This window comes from Sarcophilus harrisii, chromosome 2 (genome assembly GCF_902635505.1).
Source record: "Sarcophilus harrisii chromosome 2, mSarHar1.11, whole genome shotgun sequence".
In the NCBI taxonomy this organism is placed as follows: Eukaryota; Metazoa; Chordata; class Mammalia; order Dasyuromorphia; family Dasyuridae; genus Sarcophilus; species Sarcophilus harrisii.
This window is the reverse complement of record NC_045427.1, coordinates 570,401,280-570,424,279: the sequence shown is the minus strand read 5'-3', so window position 1 is coordinate 570,424,279 and position 23,000 is coordinate 570,401,280. Positions and strand designations below refer to the sequence as shown.

The 23,000-nt window shown below is 32.1% G+C and overlaps 1 protein-coding gene across 2 annotated transcripts in view; it reads left to right on the top strand.

Moving 5' to 3' along the window:
* Positions 1-22,697, top strand: part of CCDC186 (coiled-coil domain containing 186) — a 57,469-nt gene extending 34,772 nt beyond the window's left edge. For both annotated transcript variants that reach the window (XM_003755374.4, XM_023495781.2), the window contains 9 exons: positions 649-747; positions 927-1,013; positions 1,912-2,054; positions 2,903-3,158; positions 3,703-3,892; positions 10,764-10,844; positions 15,781-15,991; positions 17,485-17,704; positions 18,465-22,697. In XM_003755374.4, the coding sequence (XP_003755422.1) occupies positions 649-747; positions 927-1,013; positions 1,912-2,054; positions 2,903-3,158; positions 3,703-3,892; positions 10,764-10,844; positions 15,781-15,991; positions 17,485-17,704; positions 18,465-18,548 (1,371 nt within the window). In that variant the 3' untranslated portion in view covers positions 18,549-22,697. The remainder of the gene's footprint in view (positions 1-648; positions 748-926; positions 1,014-1,911; positions 2,055-2,902; positions 3,159-3,702; positions 3,893-10,763; positions 10,845-15,780; positions 15,992-17,484; positions 17,705-18,464) is intronic.
* Positions 22,698-23,000: the final 303 nt, after the last annotated feature.

Sequence of the window (23,000 nt, the reverse complement as noted above, 5' to 3'; positions counted from 1 at the left end):
TGTATTTCTGCGGCCTCTTTCCAATAAAATAGATTATTCTTAATGTTAATGTACCTAGGATGGGAGGAAAACTTGAAACTAGCTATGAGCACTAAATATTAGAGGAAAAATTTGGAGTGGATAATGTGCACGGAATTCTTTAAAACAAATTTTTAAAATAAATCTAAAAATTTCATACACATGTTTTAGTGCTGATAGGATGGAAATATTTCATATATATCATATATATATATATATATATGATACAGTGGAAAGAGCATTAGACTTGGAAGCAGAAATTTGGTGTTTTCAATCCTACTTTTAATCTCTTACTATGTGATCCTGGGCATGCCAAATAACCTCCTTCAGACTTAGTATACTTATTAGTAAAATGGGGATAACACATACTTCACAGTATTGTTACAGAGATTCATTGAGATATCTAAAAAGTGTTTGTAAACCTTAAATTCTGTAAATAATTCTACTTATTGATATTTGTCAAATAGGCACTGTTGGTTAAATTTTACAGTATACTTAGCTGTATTAAGGTAAAGCAATGGTTAAAGAATTTCACAAATAAAATATAATGGGCAGAGCTTTTTATATTTTTGAAAGTGTGAAACTTAAAAATGAAATTTGTTGGTTTTTCATTTCATTCTCTTTCATCAGGAGTCAGAAGAAATTAAATCATATGAGCTAGATGCAAAGCTCAAAGTCACAAAAGGAGAACTAGAGAAGCAAATGCAGGAAAAATCTGATCAGCTAGAGGTGAATACTTATGTTCTGTACATACCTTCTACCATATGACAAATGCAGAAAGTCAGGACAGCTTCCTTTGCAAAAATGGTTTCTGCCCACTGCAAAGAACAGGCAAAATGTTTGGGGCAAGTTAGTTGATTCGTGATGGATAACATTATATTGTGATCTCCTTTTTAAAATTTTACAAGATGCATCATGCCAAAATAAAAGAACTAGAAGATTTGAAGAGGACATTTAAGGAGGGTATGGATGAGCTACGAACACTAAGAACAAAGGTAATTACATTTAGTTCATTGACCAAAGAAAGAATAAAGAAACATTTTAAATTTTGATTATGAATCTTGTTTATTTGTTTAATTATTGAAGGAGTAATTTGGAAGAAGGCAGGAATTTGGGAGACATAATTATATGGCAGTCTTGAATAATGAAATACACTCTGATTTTGTGTTCTTTTAATGTGTTTGCCATTGTATTTTAGAATATTACATCAATTTCAAAACTCTTTTAAGACAATATACAACGTTAATGATTTGGTTTGGTTTTAAGCATTTGCCCTAGGAACAATCATGACAGCCAGTCCACTTGTAAGGTAATTGAAACCTTAATAGTTGTAAAGGGGAAATTATCATTAAAACTACAAAACCCTTCTTTGTTATTCCCTGGATATACTAATACCTCTTTAATTTCTAATAATCTAGTAAATCCAGTATATATTATCTATAGTCCTCATTTTAAAAAATAATTTCACTTCCCCCTAATAACCATCCTAGATATTTATAAAATATTTTGTTAACACTATCATGTTTTTCAAAATAAACCTATCATTTCAAAATATTTTATCTTGTATCTATATGATACTTTGTAACTTCAAAGTATTTACATATACATTATTTCATTTTGAGTCTCTCCAATTCTTTGAGTAGGATAAGTATTTTGCTTATTTTAGAGATGAGAAAACAATCAGGTATTAAGTGATTTGCCTTAAAAGTATCGTACAGGTAATACTTGGTAAAAGAAAATGGAATTAAAATCCTGATTTCTTTTTTCCTCATTTTCTTTTTCACAACTCTGCCACATTGGCTAAAGAGTATCTATAGAATATTAATATATAGTCACTACAGTTAATATTTTATAAGAAACAAGGGAATATCATATAACTTGCTTATTCGGCAGGTAAAATGTCTAGAAGATGAACGGTTAAGAACAGAAGATGAATTATCCAAATATAAAGAGATTATTAATCGCCAAAAAGCTGAAATTCAAAATTTACTGGATAGAGTTAAAATTGTGGAGCAGTTACAAGACCAGCTTCAAAGGTATTAAATAAAAAATTTTCATTTGTTTTGTCATATTTTTTTCTGTTTGTAGATTATATTTTTAAATTACTATATAGAAATGAATTGTGAAATGAGAATTTTCAGAAACAGCATATGTCAACTATTTAAAACGAGTATCCCTATAAATTTTAATATGTAATATTTTTAGGTTCATTAGTGTTTTTCCATCTCAGATATCCCTTTGTTATTCGTATTAACTTTTTTCTTGCTGTGAGGTACCATTTATCAAAATGATTTCTCAAATTCCTGCCTTCATTTGAACTCTTTTTTAGGAGAATGTTTTAGAAATTCCTTGAGTAGTTTTTAATGTAATAATAATGATAAATTTGGATTTAAATAACACTTTAAAGTTTACATGGTTTTTGTCACTTGGTTCTCACAACAACTCTGGGAGGTAGGCGTTATTACCATTTTCCAAATGAGGGGCAGATAGGTTAAATAACTTGCTCAGAGACATATAGTTATTAAGTGCTTAAGCCATATTTGAATTCAAGCCTTCCTGACATGAGATTCTCCATTAGAGCTAAGATGAAAATCTTATTCTTGGTGGTGACTGAAGTAGCTATTTTTATGACAGTTTGGTTTTATATTATCTTTTTCTATTCTTGTCTTTTAAACACTGATAAATATATATATATATATATATATATATATATATATATATATATTTTTTTTTTTTTTTTTCCCCTTAAGAGTATCTGAAAAATTGGTTGGTTTAGTACCTGGCCTTGAAAGAGCTCTATATTGGATAAAAATTTTAAGACCAATCAGTATCTTTTAGCAGTCTTTGTACATTTTTTTCATTAATGGCCCTTTTTTTTTTTTAGTGGTAAACAAGAAATTGAAAACTTGTCTGAAGAAGTGGGAAGTCTGAATTCTTTGATTAATGACCTACAAGAAGACATTGAAGGCAGTAGAAAAAGAGAGTCTGAGCTATTGTTATTTACAGAAAAATTAACTAGTAAGAATGCCCAACTTCAATCTGAATCTAATTCTTTACAGTCACAATTTGATAAACTTTCCTGTAGTGAAAGTCAATTACAGAGTCATTATGAACACATGAAACAGACTAATACTGATTTGGTAAGTATAAAGTTCATTTTTTTAACCAAGATAATGGAGGACACAAAAGAGACTGATAAATCAGCATAATGTTCTGTTTTAAGATTCAGTGAGATCATATATATTACCATTCATTTTGAGCTCTTTTGTGACTTTTTAAAAAATTGGTATTGTAATTGTAATTTGATTCAATCCTTTTGATTTCTTTCAAAAACCATACTGGGGGAGGGAGGAAAGTACCAATTTTTTTTTATATAGAAAAGAAAATGAAGATTGTTCAGTCCTGTGTGTTGTAGTTCCTTTATTTCTAAAAACCTGATATTTCACAGCACTTGAGAGTGTTTTGTGAGTTATTTCTTTAAAAAACATAGAAATCTTTTGTCACCATTTTTTGCATATTGTTATATTAGACATGATCAAAAATGAAACCTGATAGGAAAAACAGCTTCAATCTCAAGAAGTTTGCAATTTTTAACAGTAAAAAATCATTATATTTTATTGTTATTAATATTAATAGAGGTATATAGGATAACTAAAGTTATTTTAACTTTGCATTTTAATTCAGGAAAGTAGATTATTAAAAGAAGAAGAACTTCGAAAAAATGAAAGCCAAGCTTTGCAAGCTGAACTGACTTCTAGAGAAAAAGAACTAAAAACTTTAAATACTCAAGTAGAAGAACTGAAAGATGAACTAGTTACTCAAAGACGTAAACATGCTTCAAATCTCAAAGATCTCACCAAGCAACTTCAGCAAGGTTAAGCTTCTTCCATGTGGATTTCTTTGTGTGTATTGATTTTATTTATGAAGGTTTTATGAAAATCAACTCTTTTATAGTAGGGTTTAAAACATTCTATTATATAACTGTTTTGGTTGTAGTAAAGGCTAGATCAGGCAGGGGTTCTCAAACTATGGCTCATGGGCCAGATGTGGCAGCTGAGGACATTTATCCCCCTCACCCAGTGTTATGAAGTTTCTTTATTTAAAGGCCCACAAAACAAAGTTTTTGTTTTTACTATAGTCTGGCCCTCCAATAGTCTGAGGGACAGTGAACTGGCTCCCTATTTTAAAAGTTTGAGGACCCCTGGGTTAGATCTTTGCTTTCAGTAATTTAGGGAATGGTTTGTGAGGAACCACTATTATGAGTATAATAGCATCCCCTTTTGCTAGTTGGAATCTTTAAGAGTGTTGCATGGGTTATTGAAAAATTAAGTAACATGGCCTGAGTAACAATCAGTATATATCAAAGATGTGCCTGAACCCAGGCTTTCTTGACTCCAGGTTCATCTCTATGTACTCTTACATGCTGCTTCTCTACAAAAATTATTCTCTTAACAATTTAGTAGTTTCTTTTTAATCTAAATTTCTTTGAATCAAATTGATTTGCTAATCTGTTCTCCCTGTTCCAATATTATCCTATATAGGTATATCTTAAACCCATAAAGCATTTATTAGTAAAATGCCAACATTTTAGAGCTGTGAAGAAACTTCCTCATTGCCTACTATAACTGTGGTATTATTTGAAATCACATTACTAGTTAAGAGAGTCAGAATTTAAAATTTTGTCTCCCAGTTCTAAGACTTAACTCTTTTCTCTATACTATACTGTCTTTTTTGTTTTGAATATTTTTTTAGTATTTTGAGGACCTGTAGCTTGGGGGTTCTATACCAGTGGGGGAGAGGAGTTGGGGACAGAAATCATAATTATTCTGTAAGCAAGTATAAAATACTGAGATGCTATGGCCAAAAAAATTTTCTATATCATCTTCTGGCCAGCCTTCAAGTGATGAATTTCTTTGAATTTAGCTAGACTGATTGATCCCCAAACAAAAAATATATTTTATCACTTAAGTTGATGTTGTCTCAAAATGAGATGAAATTGGGTAACCAGTTAGAATTGCTAGCTAAAAAATATTTTAAGAACCTACCAGTAGATTGCTTAATTTTAGTTTTACATGATTGCATTCTTCAGGTCTGTGCCAGAACACACTCTGAACAAATTCCACCAGGTTGAAAAGGCTTTCATTGCAATCTTGGCAACAAAAATTGTCTTTATGCCTGAAGACTCATGAAATATGGAAAGGTTCATCAACAGTTTGACCAAATATATTAAAAATTTTGTGGCCATAGGAATGTTTGAAACAGAAAAATATACAAAAGGGCTCTTAACTCTGTGTTGCTGCTTCTACTGTTTCTGTGGCACAGTGGTGGAAAAATTGGCAGAGGGCGCTAATTTTTAGAGTTTAGATTCTTACAAAATTAAATATTATCTTAAATGTAGGATGCTTGTCAAAACAATGAGTTTGTTACAATTGGAGGAACTGAACTATATCAACATATAAATGAAACTAAAAAACTTATAGTTCAGAAGGATGTCTCAGTCCATCCTGTACCCAAACACGACAAGAAACTTAATCTCATAGGACATTTGATTTTCTGTTTTGTATTGCTCAAGAAGAAACTGTCTTTAAATAATTTTGTCTTATGTGTCAGCATCTGTTGCAAATGATCAATAAGCAGAAATCCTTTGAAGAATTTGATAGTTTTTGCCAATTGAAATCACTGTGTCTTGGTATTTGGTGACTTAATTGAGAATATGAAAATATATATTGTATCTGTAATCTATTTTAGATTCTAAAGATGGGCTCAAAACAATTAAAAATTAAATCAGAAATACAGGTTAATACATGTTAAGCTTTGCTCTTTTTTTTGACATAAGTTCCTTCCTCTCCCTTTGAACTCATGTGCAGAGAAGCAGGCTCCAGGGCCGTGGGAATGTTTCTCAAGAGTCTACCCAGGGCTAAGAAAGCAAGTTTTTGTCCCTATCAGAAAAATTCCGACGATAACTATGGGGATACATCAGTCACTTTTCCTTTTTCTCTTTCTTCCTCTCTTTTAATCCCTTAACCATTCACAGTGCTTTCAGTGCTCAAAGATCCCAAAGTGTAACTGGGAGTGTAGGTAACTTAATATTTTGCCTTTCCCACCAATCACTTCCCTAAACTCCTACAAGGTAAGGAAAACTGATAAAACATTATATAATGGCAGTTTCATATACAAAAGGAAAAGTTGGGAAATTATCTAAGTTATTCATTCTAGTCATCTTCTTAGTGACTCTTAACTGATGAGAAAGTCATTACACTGAGGAAGCCTAGAGCCCCAAAGTTCATAGGCAATGAACAAAGATCTGTTCCTGACAGAGAGGTGTGGTAAACAAGGAAACTATCATTTTAACACATAAGCACATTTTCAACACATAATCAAAGATTATGAACAGTATCAGAAATACTGGTGAAATGCTGAAAAGCCAAGGTGGGGGAAAATAAGCTCAGTAGAGGACTTGATATAATACTCAATTAAACAATATTATTCAGACAACATTTATAGATAAAATTGAAAGGACAGCAAAAACCTCGTAAAGCAGAGCACATGCACCACCATTTCTACAGTTGTAGTCTTTTGATTAACAATGGAACCACCAAACTTGAATTCCAGATATCCCAGTTCTCACATGCCATATAAGGAAAGGAAAATGGCACATACAGATTGAGAAGAGCACTGAGTTTAACAATTATGAAAAGAGGAAATAACGTTCTGGTGGTGATGCAGTTTTCAAACTTTCAGGGTTTTTCAGGAGAGGAAAAAAAGAATAGACAAGATGAAAGAATTACATTGGCAGATAAAGCTGATTGAGAAGACAGTCTAAGAAACTATTGACCTTTGGTCTTTTTTCACCCTCTAAAATTTTTATGAAGGTGGTTTGCTGATTACAAAACAATTTTGACCCAATAATAGCAAATTGAGACCCAAAAGCTTTCATCTAGGAAGATACTTTGCATATGTATGTGTAAATCACACAAAATTTCCTTGATAAGTATAATCAGGCATGATTAATTTTGTTCATTGATCTTATTATCTTTAGGCAAGGCATAATCAGTCAATCTGTAAACATTTATTAGGTTCCTATTAGGACAGCTAGGTGGTACAGTGGATAGATTGTCAGGTCTGAAGTCATGAAGACTCACCTTCCTCAGGTCAAAAATAGCCTCAAACACTTGTTACCCAAAGTCCCTTAGCCCTGTTTGCCTCAGTTTTCATCATCTATAAAATGAGTTGGAGAAAGAAATGGTAAACACTATCTTTACAAGAAAACCTCACAAAGAGTCAGATATGACTCAAAACAACTGAATAACTAAGTTCCTTCTATGTGCCAGGTACTATCTAAAGTTATATTGATTGGGTCGAGTCCCACAGAGACATCTCAGTGAAATTCATTCTTGGGAGTTTCAGAGGAATTGGTCTAACATAATCACACACGAGGAAGTAATTGTATGAAGAATGTCTTATTACTCACATTATTATGTATGCTTAGATAAATAGCTTATTGAGTTACTTTACCAGTAACATTTTGGATAGGGTCAGCAGAGGGACAATAATCTGGATCTAGAATTGAGTTAGAAAATGATGGGTTAGATCATATTTTGGAAATCACGTTGTACATTTGATGATCCAAGCTATCCCTCCTACAGAAATACCTGTCATTTGTAGCCAATATTCATATCACAATCTCAGAAGAATTAACCATCACAAGAGACCCAAAATGTAATGAAAATTAGTCAGTTTTTCAGCTAGCAAGAATTAAGTAAATATTCTGTGTTCTAGGAACTCAGTGCTGGGCATTATGGCTATGTAGACCAAAATGAAACATCCCTGTCCTCAGAGAACTCATTCCTTAAGGGAAATGACATATATACCTATAAGTAAACAAAATATAAACAAAGTAATTTGGAAAGTTTGGAGAACTAGTTTGGATCTGGAAAGGATCCCTCCCAGAGGAGGAATAGGTGGTGAGCTTTGGGGGAAATTTAGACCATGAAGGAAAAGAGTACTTTCCAAGTGTGGGGGAACAGCCTGTGCAAAATTGTGCAAACAGTAGATAATACAAATGTCCAGGTTTCTTGGAATGTAAATTGTGTGAAGGAATAAATTATAATAGATCTAGATATTCTGGAGCAGATTATAATGAACTTTAAAAATCAAACAATTTGTATTTAATACTAGTGATTAGGTAGGAAACTATTGGAGCATTGTGAGCTGTATAATGACACACAACAAAGATCTGTGTTTTACGAATATCACTTGGCCAAAGAATTGAGCAGGTGAAAAGACTATAGGCACAGATATTTTGAAAATTTAGGTACATAAAGTGATGAGAGTGGTGGCTCTTTTAATGTAGAGAATGGGACGATGTGATGAAATATGGCAACTGATTAGATATGATGGTTGAAGCATTGTAAAGAGGCAAAAATAACTCCCAAATTTGTTAAGTAGCTAAAAAGATGGTAGAAGTTACAAGCCACAACATAAATAGAGAAATTAGGAAGAAAGATGGTTTTGGAGGGAAATATTTTTATTTTTCAATTGGCCTTGAGGTACATATGGGACATCTTATAGGAAACGTCCAGTAAACATTTAATGATTCAGGCTTAGAAAAAACTACTATTGGATCTACATGAAGATAATTGAAAATTTAGTATTTAAGATGAGAAATTCATCACACTGATAGGAATTTTTCAAAATTCCTTCAAACATTTTCAATGATATTTCAATACATCCATATTTCATTGTATGAGTACTCCTTTCTCCTTATATATCTGTTCATACTGTCTCTGATGAAACATCACTAAGAGTGAGGGTCCAGAGAAGGAAGAAAAGAAGGAACAGAACATTATTGGGAACACCAACAGTTAGGGAACTCGAGAGGATGTATCTTGGATTATGATCTGGCAAAAAAACAACCAACAGAATATGTTAATTATGGGAAAGGAGTAAGGGAAACCAATTATTAGTAGTATTATAAAAGCTCCAAAGAGAGTATAGGTAAAGTAGAGGGTAGCTAATCTATAGATAGAGTTTAAAAAATGGGGCAGATCAGACAGATTAACAAAAGGATTAATTTGGGAATTTAGACATTATAATTGCTTAGAGCTAAGAAGTAAGTGAATAAGTAGCAGCATCTAGGAGTAGGTACAGCCTTTTCTAAGAATTTGATTTTCAACGAAAGAAATAGGTTAATAGTTTTTGGATAATGGGTAAGGATAGGGACTAGCTCTGTCATTTCTTTAGTACATGGAATGTCTAGGTGAGGAAATTGTCTTTACTAGTGCAGATTAGCTTCTTTGCAACTTTTGCATACTTTTAGAGAGCTTCTTGGAGCAGGACTTATTCAACTTTTTCCATTTGTGACCTCTTTTTGCCCGAGAAATTTTTACATGACTTGAGTTATCTAGGTATATGGAGTAGCTATACAAATGTAAATTTATTGATAATAAATCATAATTTTGCTATTGCCACATTCAGAAAACCCCATATGGAATTGTGAACACAGTTTTAAGAATCTGGGGCTTGGAACGATGAGAACCAGTAACTGAACCCAGATCTTTCTTATTTCAGCTACAATTTTTCTCTATACTCACTAGTTTTAGAAAATGGCAGGGTCAAATGAAATTTTTTTTGAGGATTAGGGAAAGCTGAATATGTTTGTAGGCGACAGAAGAGAAGTGAGAGAGAGAGGGTAGGAGGCAGAGAAGGAAGGAAGAAAGGATGATTGCAAGGGCAAGCTAATGGATGTTATAAAATCGTGGCTATGAGAAAAGAGCTTTGTTATAAGAAGAAATAATAATGTTCTGAGGTTTTGAGACGTAAAATAGGGAATAAACCAGAACTCACTGCAAATAGCCCCTGGTTTCTCAAAGTATAAACAAAGTCTAATAAGTAGGGAGGTAAAATGGGAATAATGTATAATAAGTCTTGAGGCTTGAGAAAAATGAAATGGCTACTATTGAGAATGGGATAGAAAGGTATAAGTTATGTCTGTGTGGACAGCAACATAGTAACTGGCATATGCAATATATGGCATAAATAAAGATATATATTAAGAAAAAAAAAGTAGTGGGATAGCCTTTTTCATAAGGGCAAGGGATATAATACATGGAAAACTCAGGTATTATACTGGTATCAATAGAAATTTAGACCCACATTCCAGTCTTACAGATATTTATTAAATTGTAGAATATTTATTTATTCTCTGCTCTCACTCAGCTTTTGTTCTATTGCCTGGCCTCTTACATGTAGGATAAATCATTTATGTATGATTTGCCAAGATACAAAAAATAATTTGCACAATATGAAAAAATATGAAGGGATATGTAGGGAGAAAGGAGTACTCATACAGTGAAATATGGATGTATTGAAATATCATTGAAAATATTTGAAAAATTTTTTAAAAGGAATTCCCATTAGTGTGATGAATTTTCCCTCTTAAATATTAACTTATCTGTTCAGTATATAAATGTAGTCTCAGTTTATGTTATGTGAATATTTTTCCATATGAAATATTTTAGTGATGCATTTTTATTTAGAAGTGAGTGGTTAGCATTAATTATTATTTTAATTACCTTATTTTTTTATTTATCAATGATTTTCTGTTTGTTGGCACTGGAATTCTTGGTTGAATATGGTTAAAAATTATTATTGTGTTGTTTAAATTGCTCAAATATAAACTGTTAGGACTTAATAGTTACAATACTTAGATTTATAACAAATAATGCTCTTCTTTCTCCCTATAGCACGAAGAAAATTAGACCAAATTGAGAATGGTAGCTATGATAAAGAAGTCAGTAGTATGGGGAGTCGTTCTAGTTCATCAGGTAAATTTTTTTTTAAATCTTGATCATCATTTCTTTTATAAGGAAGAACAGTATATTAAGTTAGAGAATTTGTGTTTGTGTTGGTTCATTTTGAAATGAATCTGTCATTAGCATGGTTTATATTTTTGTTCATAAGCATTCTGCTAAATGTTCTTTGATCCACCTTAATTACAAATATTAATATTGAGGTAACACTTTTTCTTCTCTCTAATCAAAAACTGTTCAGTAAGCCTTTTAAAGGCCCCTTGATAAAAGAGGGAGGATAAAATATTCATCATGTACAAATAACAAATAATTTTTCTCTAGCTTAATTTTCAGGACAGTTTTTCAATAGCTATTCATAAGGAATAAATTTGTCTTATGTTTCTTCCTTTATTATAGGTTTTTCATTTTTATTACTTTATTAATATGAGTGTGTCCAATTCCCTCAATCCTCATTATGGCACATATCAGATGTTATCGTCTGATCTGAATCATCACACCAATATCTTACTTGACTATCTAAATTTTCCCCTTTTCTAGCCTTCAATACATTATGCAGTGCTTGCTTGTAGAGTTTCTTGAGTTCTGATTACTCTCTCTGGGATTTAGCTTTTTCATAGATTTCTTATCTCATCATTCTATTTTCTCATCTACTCCTTTTATTCTAACTAATTCTAACTAGGGATTTCATCTTTTTTTTTTCTGCTCTTTCCAGTATATTTGCCCTAAATTGTACATATTCAAAATCACATATGCACACATGTATGTGTATTTATAGGCATATTGAGATAAATGTTTACATATAACATTTTTTTTAATATATATAATTGTATAACATGACTGTGTAATTGGTATTTTCTTAGTATTTAACACAAAAGAAGAATAGTAACAATACAACAAATGATTTCTTAAACTTTTCTCTTAACTTTTAACTGGTTTCACTTAGGACAGACATTAATTATGTTGTAAATTAAATTTTGAAATGAATAAACGTTTTGAAGACAGTTTATAGTAATTTACAGATTGTAAATATTAACATTTGTTAGTGCACTATAGTGTTTTTAACAAAAGTCACAGTTCTTTTAATTATCACTCCTTATCCACTGGCTTCTTCCTTTTCCCCAACATGCTCCAGTCTCGCATACTTTAAAATCTTTCAGTTGATCCTGCCATTTTGTCTTCCAGCTTTTCCCTTTCACAGCCTTGTTGCCTTTATTTCCTCATATCTTGTTGGTTATCATTTTTGTTAGTTTTTTATAGTCTTGAGTCCTTTATATGTCAGAAAATGTTTTCTTTAAGTAATGATTTCTTAACTTCTCAGGTATGTGGCCTTTTCTCATTCCTCTTACTTCTCTTCATTCTTGGCTATCTTCCTGCCATGCTTCTGCACCCAGACCTTTAAGACAGTGAAGGTTCACAATATTAAGCCTGGCACTGACCTTCCATTCTGTTGCCTGGTCATTTCCATCCCATGCTGTCCTGCTTTGTCCCCATTCTCTATCCCACCCATAAAAAGTATAATCTCATCTGGCGTGAAAAGGAAATGCCATTTAGGTACCCTATAACTCTTCACTATCCCTGTAATTTTCTTAATCAAAAGTCTTCCCTGACCACTGCAGTTAGACTGTATCCCCAAGCATTTAGGTCTAACCCAAACTTAGTATATGCTTTTTAACTCATTCGTTTCTTATAGATTTTTTTGGTTACCTTCTGGACCCTACTATCTTCCTTGGTTTTTGTGATAACTCTTTTGTTTTCTCCTACTTGTGTGATTGTACTTACTCTCCTTTGCTGAGTTATCATTCTCCCCTTCTCTACTAAGTATGGCAGTAACCCAAAGTTATGTATTAGACCTTTTTCTCTCCCCCTTGTCTGCTCATCCTTTAGGTGAGCTCATTTTGGTTTAATTATCTCTGTGCTCCTGACTCTCTACATAGAATCATAATCTCTAGTCTAAGCTTTGATTTTATATTACCAGTTATGGACTTGACATTTTTCTATATCTGGATGTCCAATGGGTCTCTCTAACTCAAATGTTCAAATTGTAACTCTTTCTCCTAAATTCTTCCTTACATAGCTTCCCCATTCCTGTTGGCATAACTACCATTCCAGTTACTCATTTTCAAAATTTTAGAGTCACCCTTAGTTCTTCCTTCTCCTTTATGTGCTATATTTAATTTGCCAAATCTTGTCTGTTCTGCCAATCTTTTCAGGTTTTTCATTCTTTCTTACCTGAATGACTGAAATACTATTTGTTTCTAGTCTCTACCTTTTATTTGATATTGCTGCAGTTATTTTGAATGAATCTTTCTGTCTGGGGCAGCTAGGTGGCGCAGTGGACAGAGCACCAGCATTGAAATCAGGACTACATAAGTTCAAGTCTGGCCTCAGACACTTAACAATTCCTAGCTGTGTGACCCTGGGCAAGTCACTAACCCCACCTGCCTGATTGAGGGCGCAGAGGGCAGTTTCTTTCTGTCCTTTCTTGCTGGAATTGGTTGGTACTATATAGAGATGCCAGTGGTTTATGTAGGTCTGTATCTTGCAACTTTACTAAAGTTGTTAATTATTTCAACTGGGTTTTTTTTCCCCTCTGAAATTTCAACCTTTTATTCCTTGATGTTGTCTTTAAAAAAAAAAAATACCATATAATTATGAATGTCAAATAATCATATTTCTTGTCTGAAATGAACATTATGAAAACAGTTCAAAACTGCCAATTTAGCATTAATCCTACTTTCATAAGTTGACTCTCCAAGTATACCAAAGAGTTATAGTCTTGTTTCCTCATTGCCTTATTAAATTTTTTTTCTTTCATTGCAATAGCTAACATTTCTATTACAGTATTAAATAATAGTAGTGATAATAGGCATCCTTGTTTTTCTATGTAATGCTTGCTGATTGTTTTAGATGGATACTGCTTACCATTTTAAGAAAAGCTCCATTTATTCATCTGCTTTCTAATGTTTTTAATAAGAATGAAGTATTTTGACAAAAAGGTTTTTTTGCACCTATTTATATAATCATATGATTTTTATTGTTTTTGTTATTGATGTGGTCATTTTTACTAATAGTTTTCTTAATATTGAACCAGCCCTGCATTCCTGCCTATTCTGCTTTTTAAGAAGTTCTTCATTGTATTTTTGTATCTCTTTTTTTTACCATTAGGCAAATTCTGTTTTTTAAGGTTTTTTTTGTTTTGTTTTGTTTGTTGTTGTTGTTGTTTTTTTTTTTTTTTTGTGTGTGTGTGTGTGTGCCTCTTTTAGTAAGAGGCAATACTGCAATACTCTTGATAATTTTCTTTCATCAGTCTCATTTCTTTTCTCAACTTTTCTTCTATCTCTATTATTTGACTTGGAAAATTCTTTTGAATTCCTCTAGGACTTTGCTTGTGTTGAATTCATATTTTTCTTAGAGGCTTTGCCTAGAGCTGCTTTGACATGTTGTTTTCCAAGTTTATGTCTTGATCTCCCTCACTATAGTAACTTGTTATGGTTGGAGTCATTTTCTGTTTTTTGCTCATTTTTCCAGTCTACTTTTGGACTTGGTCTATGATCCCAGGGTAGAAGAGACACTGTTTCCAAGTTTCAGGTTTTTCATGCCACTATTTTTATTTTTATTATTATTATTTTGCTGAGGCAATTGGGGTTAAGTAACTTGCCCAGGGTCACACAGCTAGGAAGTGTTAAATGTCTGAGGTCAGATTTGAACTCAGGTCCTCCTGACTTCAGGGCTGGTCCCTTATCCATTGTGCCACCTAGCTGCCCCATGCCATTATTTTTAGACCTAGTTCTGATAAGTTTTCAATTCTCCCAAGGTGACATGCTCTAAGAAGAAATGTAGTAACTGCACTCCTGGGTTGGGCCCTGGTCTTTAACCCCTTTATAGCCATAAGTGCTGACACTTCTTTTCTCCCTGGAATTGTAACTCAAGCCTCTGCTCTTCTGCAGCTGCAAATGCTGGTGTTCCTTTATGTTCCTGCCCCCTGAGAACCCCAGGTATCAGTGTGCTTGTGCTCCTTCTCTCCCTGGGATCTCAACCCAGAGCTGTGGATGAGCAACACAACAGGATCCCTCTTGCAATGCCAGCCAAGGAATCTCTTTCTGACCAGTTTGAAGCCTCCTTACCATCTGTGGAGTGAAAGTTGCTGCTCCTGCCCCTTCCCCTGCCAATGCAGCTGCTCCCAAGGCAGAGCCTCTTCTGCCCTGTGCCATAATCACCACCCTAGTGAGACAAGACATTTCCTGCTGACCTCCTAAGTTGTTTTAGGCTGGAAGATTGCTTCACTCTGATCTTCTGTTGGCTTTTCTACTCTAGAATTCTGTTTTAAGTGTTCTTTTAAAGTTACTTGAAGAGAATTTGGGAGAGCGCAGTTGAATTTCTGTTTATACCCTGCCATCTTCTTATAGTGGTTACATCTTAACTCCTCCCTCTGTGCTTTTGTATAAATTGTTCCTCATGTCTAGGATGCATGGGCTCTTCACTTCTGCCTCACAGAATTCCAAACTTTCTTCAGAGCACAATTTATGATTTTCATCTTCCATAGGAAACTCTCCTAATTCTCCTAGTTATTAGTTTTATCTTTTTATCCTCTACCCTTAGAATAGTTGCACATAGTAATTTGCTCAGTAAAAGTTTGTTAAATTTAATTCACATTTAGTAGTTCATATTTTATATAACTTGGAATTTGTTTTTTCCCAAATTTGTAATTTTTTCCATATTTCCCATCTCCACATTTTAATACTAAACAGTTTTAGATTCTTTTGATGCATTTCTGAACCTTGAACTAATAAGGGACTTATCATTCAACCATGTTTAGGTATTGTCAACTAGAACTCTTATAGGAAAGTTTAATTAATGTTTAATATTAAATGAAGATTTTTAAGTGATGTTAATTGTGTTTAAAAAAAAAAACACTAAACTAGACTCATTTCTCAATCAATTTTTGGCTCAGGGTCCCTTAATGCTCGAAGTAGTACAGAAGATCGATCACCAGAAAATACCGGCTCCTCTGTGGCTGTGGATAACTTTCCAGAAGTGGATAAAGCTATGTTGATTGAGAGGATAGTAAGGCTTCAGAAAGCTCATGCCCGAAAAAATGAAAAGATTGAATTCATGGAGGATCACATAAAGCAATTAGTAGAAGAAATTAGGAAAAAAACCAAGTATGTATGATGGTTATATATTGTTTAAAACAGTGTCTACTATTAGCAAAGGTGATATTTTTGCAAGTGAAATTTGGTAATCATTTACAGCTCTTGTGCTCAAACAATTCTTAGAACCTACTTCATTTTAAAGTACTAATAATGTAAATTTTAGATTTAGAAACAATTTCTAGAACAACCTAGCTTGTTCCTGTAGTATGGCTAGTTAAGAGATTTTTTGCATTCTAATTCAGACCAGATTAATATAATTTCCTTCACAAACATTAACACTAATAAAAAATCACCTATACATTTTAAGTCATTACACATGACTCTTTTTGAAAGGAATATAGCTAATGAAATAATAAAGCTAATGTCATTTTTAACAAATGACATTAGCTTTATACAATGCTTATATTAATGATTTATAAATAAATGGAGATTTTTAGCTGACTGGATAACAGGAATTACTAAATCATTTTTTAACAAATAATAGTTGAAGTGTCTATTCTTTTATATTTTGTATTCTAATTGGGCTAAATGCATTGTCATAGTAAAAATGATATCAAGTGAAAATAATAGTTTTCCTTTATATATATATCATGTTATAAATGACAAAATTATCTTGCACAAATTTCTTTCTTTCCTCACAACAATGTTTTGAAGCAGAATATTTTCCCAGTTCTGCAGATGAGGAAACAGGTACATAAAAAAAGTTAAGTAAACTGTAAAAACACAATTAAAAAAAACTTGAGCCTTCAACTACTGCTTAGATACTCTTTCTTTTCACTATATGATGCTGCCACTAAATACAGAAATTTACTTTAATGTTTTCATTGTCTCACCAAGCAGTTATGAAATATCTACTGCTATGAACTATTACCCTCAGCTCCAGGTATACAAAAGGAAAAAATGTGGCAATCTTTGTTCCCAAAGAGCTTACGTTCCATTGGGAAAGATCTCTTCAGCTGCAAAATAAATCTTAATTTAAGGAGAACTATTTAACATTTGAGAGACTGAAGAAAGGTATCATGTAGAAGGTGGCATTTGAACTGACTTTTCAATTAAATTAGGAATTTTAAGAGGCCAACGTCAGGAAAGAGCATTTCAGGCATAGCAAGTGACTGGGCAAAGGCACGGAACCTTTGTCATGTTTGAGGAACATCAAGAAGAATATGTGAAAGGAAATAGCATACAGTAAGCCTATAATTTCACTTAAGCATCTAAAAGATTACCATTTTTGATAGCTCAGTGCATAGAGAGCTGGACTTAGAAGCAGGAACTCTTGGGTTTGAATCCTGCCTCATACACTTAATGAATTGTGTGACCTTGGGCAAGTCACTTAACCTCCCCGCCTCAGTTACTTCATCTGTAAAAGTAGGGCTGTTGTGAAGAATAAAAGAAATGATCATTATAAAGTGCTTTGCAAACATTAAAGTACTATATGAAATTTGATTACAATTCCCATACATTTTCAAGCATTCAATAATGGAACAATAATTTTTTTTCCTTAGAATAATTCAGAGTTATATCTTACGAGAAGAAGCAGGCACACTGTCATCAGAGGCATCCGATTTTAACAAGGTCCATCTGAGTAGACGAGGAGGCATAATGGCATCCTTGTATACTTCCCACCCAGCTGACAGTGGGCTGACATTAGAACTCTCCTTGGAGATCAACCGAAAATTACAGGCTGTTTTGGAGGATACGTTACTTAAAAATATTACTTTAAAGGTATTTATGTTTTTCATAAATTTTCATCTAATAAATTTTACAAAATGTGTTACCCCAAATCTACCAAGTGGTAGATTACTTCTGTATTATAACTCAGCTGTTTATTCCTGAGGGTAGAAATTCCTTTTAAAGTTTATTTTTCTCCCTCATGCTTTCACATTTTTAAAAAACCCACTTTATTTTCAAACAAGGTGAATAATAACACTATACTATAGGATGATTTAGAGTAGAAAAAATTAGTTTAGTTTACTATAAAGTAGATTCTAGTTGAAATTTCCTACCTTATTTGGAAGTTTATTACTTTTGAATTTGTTTATTGTGGGCAGATTTTGATTTCAGTTTAGTTTACAGTTACATATAATTAATTGCTTTAGCAAATGTTAATGATTTTAAGCAAAATATATGCTACAGACTTTGTTTTCAGTTATTACTGTTGCTATTTGATCTAACTATTGCTGCAGATGATCTTCTAGAGCTTTGACATTCTTTTATGAGTTTTTAAAAGCCAATAAATAATCGCTTGTGCATTATCAATTACCATATGGCATCCCTTAGTCAGATTGTCATGCATTTATTTAAGACTGACAGGCTTTCACTAAGTACAGATTATTTCCTTGGTTCTTAAAAAGAATCTAAACTTAGGGATTGGAGGGAAATAAACATGCTTAATAGGAGAAGAAATTTCAAAGTGAATCTTTTATTTGTGTGAGTTAATATTTCTTGTGTTTTTTTCTTCCCATTTTATAAACTAAAATAAAAGGAAAATCTACAAACACTAGGAACAGAAATAGAACGTCTTATTAAACACCAGCATGAACTAGAACAGAGGATGAAGCAAACATAACAGAAAGCTCTTGCATAGTAAACAGACAAAAGCTGCAGAAGGAGCAGGTGCTACAGACCTCGGTGGCGTTTTGAAGTTTTTCTTATGATCTGTGTGTCAATCAGTGAAAGTGTTTTACCTGTTTGATACAAATTTAAGTCATTACTGGACTTTTTGTTATATCCCAACCTTGCTAGTCTCTGACCATTTGAATGAGTTGCGTGTACTGTAAGTAGCGTAAGCTTGAAGATGAATTGTTTGCACTGTGGAATATAACATCCTATTAATGATGAATTCCCCCCCCCCCCCCCAAAAAAAAAAAAAAAGTTTAATTCGCTTAGTCATATCAGATGCTGAAGAATACAACAAGGGCTTTCAAACACTATTTTTCCATCTCTCTTCCCATTAACATGCCTTACATATTAGAGGTGATTAAACCTTTTTAAAATATGCATGAAAAGACAGGCGTTAAAAATCATTCATTAATATGCACTTTCTTACTCTAAAATAAGCTGAACACAAATAATTATAACACATTAACTTTGGAATTTTCATTACATTTAGCCATGTATATAGTAGGATATGTGTTTGGTTCTGTAATTTGATTTTAAAATTGGTATTTGAAGTGGAATGGAAAAGTTAGTGATAATGTGTATAGTATCTCAAAAAAAGTTCAGACATTGATTCTTCTCATTGTCGTAACCAGTTGTTAAACTTTTCCTACAATTAGATACTTTCTTTATAGCACCCTTGCATGGTTCAGTGTATTTAAATGTTGTTTCATTTTCACACATTTCTTTTGATTGATAGCTAAATGGTTGCCTAGAATTCATTTCCATAAAACTAATCCCTATAGTATCTGTTGAGGAAACTTTTATTGACTTAAATCCAAATTGTAACATTGAATGAATCATTAGAACAGTAGACTACTTAAAAAGCTGTGATATACATATGCTTCATTAATATAAGAAAAAAAGTAATAGTGTTTTGGATTCACGTCCCAAGGAAAAACATCATTGATATGTTTTGTCAAGATTATTTTATTTGAATAATATTCCTTTGCATTGTGAGATCCATTTTATGTTATAGATTATAGTATCATTCCTCAAAAATTATTGTATTTTAATTTAAAAATCACAATCACCTATGTGTAACCAAAGGATATTTAGAGCCAAATGCATATTCCTATTGAGAGATTTTACTATATTTATTTAAAATGTACACTTAATTTTTATGAGCAGTAACAATAGTAACTCATATAAATTCCATTAGGGCAGGGACCATTTTTTTTATTTATCTCTGTATTCTTCCCATTGCCTAGTACAATGCTTTGCACATAATAGGTGTGTTTAAAGTTCAGTGTTTGTTGAATATTTGTACTTGTCAAGATGCTACTTAAATTGTCCCCATCTCTTAGAATTTTAATGCTTGCGTTTTGTATGCTTATAGATTATTGTTGTAGTACAATGCCTTGGCTAATGTTCGGTGGTTATAACTGTTAAAAATGATTAGTTTTTGTTTAATTTCAAATTTTTAAAAATGGAAATCCTTTTAGGATCTGTTTATTGCTACTGGAAGATTTTTTTGTTTGAAGAAAATATCCCTCTAACTTGTTTTAAAATTCTAGTATTAATTTCACAATGTTGCAAAAAAAGTCTGCTAAATAAGGATAATATTCAAATATTTCCATGATGTGGTGTATATTTTCTGTATGTTTAGTTCATGTATTCAAGATTCCAGCTCCCATTCAGAAATTCATAAAATTAAATTCAATGAAGATTTGTTATTTTATGTTAGCTGAGAATTAGTATTAATATACCATAATGTGTCTTATTTTTCATTTGTAATTTATGAAAGTAAAAAATGAATACTCTTGGGTAAGTGCAATCATAGCTGTCTCTCCCTCCCCCACCCTTCCATTATTCTTTTAGGCCTTCATTGACACTCCTAGTGACTACTTAACTATAGCTGGATTTGTACTTTGTGCAACCAAACCATGCTTGATTTGTCATATAGACATACTATGAGGTACAATTTTAGTTTTTCTCTATGTAGGAATCAATGTTCAGTAGATCAGCATAATTTTTTTATATGTTCATTATGTGCTATGTAGATAAGTTTTTAAATGTCTAAATTTGTCAGAGATGGAAATTAATTATTTCAGTATTTATGTCTGCATATCTCCATTTGGAGAAATCTTTATTAGGGAGTTAATTTTTGGAAGAAAGCCATTAGAAAGTATATGTTGACCATATTCTTATTTCTAACATAAGTTCAAGTAAAAATCTTTTGAAGAAATTATTTTACTTTTTCTTTTTTAATGTGACATACACTACATCCTTATATATCTGAATCAGGACTGAGCAAAACCAGGGCATATTAAAACCTAGATATTTCAGCTAGATATCTGACTGTGTAGTTGACAGTGGATTTATTTTAACTCCTGTGTAAGCAAGTGCAGAAGGATTTGTATAAACTATTATTATTTTTAACATATATAGGAGAGGACAAGAAGGGAAAGCCAGTCTAGAGATCTGTAAAAAATAGTGTATACTGTGTACTCTTAAAAAAAAAAATCATTCATTAAAGACTCAATGTATTCATTCAGCTAGGTATCAGTATTTTAGGGTCTCTAGCAGGGAATAGTTGTGTGTGTGTGTGTATACACACATATACATATACACATATACACACAAGTTATCACATCTTAAAAGGTGAGCACAAAGTATTAAATTATTAGTAGCAATTTTCCCATATTAATTCAGTTTTTAATTTTCCAGCCCATTAAGTTTTGAGAATTAAAATGGAAGATTTAGCATTAGTGTAAAAGAGTAGGATAATATTTGAATGACTTCCCTAATTAAACAGTCTTTTTTGTTTTTTCCCCATGTGCCCACATTTCCATAAATGTGAGAAAAATGTTTTCCTAATTACATAATCCTGTGCAGTTTGGAATTTCTTGGTGTGTGCATTTATACACATAGATTTGTTTATAGGAACATATATGGACAAAGATAATTATTTAAATATCTAATGATTTTTTTTTTTCTTTTACCATGGAAGGGTCATTGATTAATGGGTATAGTTCATGCAAACAGCTTCAGGATGTCCTTTTTGTAGAAGTTATTTCAAGGGTAATTGCTGTAGAACTCAATTCTGTCCAGCTGATCAAGCCAAGGGATTGATATAGAATAACCAAAGATATTAATTTAGTTTTATATTTTCAGAAATTTATTTCTAAGGACACCTTTTATAAATAACATGACCCTTTGCAATAGGTTAGGGAATTGTTATTCCATGTGTATATTTGGGTGGCCCAATGACACTTTGGACAACATTTTTTTTTTTTTTTTTTGGACTGCTTGGTATTATCTAAATAGGTTGCTGTGAATCTACAGATTTTTCAGCATTAACCAAAATTTGATATTTATTTTTCCTTTTAAAAAAAACTTTTAACATATGGCATTAACTTTCTAGTTAATGACAAGTGGTGTTGCTGACAAATACATCTAATTATGTTGAAATATCATGTCTTAATGATATTTCTTAAGCAAATAAATTTTCCTTTTATGATATGTTTAAATTTCTTTTTAAGTACACAAGTTTTACATCTTATTGTAAAGTTAGATTTAACAAAACAAAGCCTTTAGTCTGTGTTAATATTTTAAATACTCCATGGTACCCTGGTGAAAATCTTTTATGTTATCTTTTCATTCACTGTGATTTACTGTTCTTATGCATATTGGCTCTAATGATTTGTGTTTTTTTCCTCAGTAACTTTAAGAACAAAACTTTTTTGACACTTAAGAAATATTATCTTTTTAAAAATCTTATTGCCAGTTGGTGGCACTCTTAACCAGAATTTCAAAAAAGTAATTAATTGAAAAATCCAAATATGAAGATTTTCAAACAAAATGATTAAATGATGGTTATAGCAATATAGTAAAAATGTATTTTTATTCTAGAATGGAAAGTTTTTTTAAAAAATATTTCTGTGTTTTGTCTGCAGTGGTGAAATTTGTTTGTATACATGTGCATAATCTCCATTTCTTTAAAATGTTAATTTTGTAGATATGATTCTGTATAAATGAAGTTTTTCAAGAAGTCATCTTAAGTTCACACTGTATATATTGTATTATTAAAAAGAAGTTATCTGCCAACATGCTATAATTTAATGGTATCTAGACTCCTTCTGTTACACCCCTTCCTATTTAATGGCTCTTTACTCTGCTTTAGGCTAACTCACACTTTTTTTTGACCAGGCTTCAAATACAAACCTTCACTTACATAGAAATGCTCCCTTTTAAATAGCCATACAGACTCTATTCCAAAACCTTAATTTACACAGGAGAAAACTGAGGTTAAAGGAGGTTATAAATAGTTTACCCAAGGTCAGTCAGGTCTTTTTAGGGTTCCTTGCTTGGTGTCCTTTCCTGTTTCACTTGATAGACTTGTCAGTGTCAATGAACAATG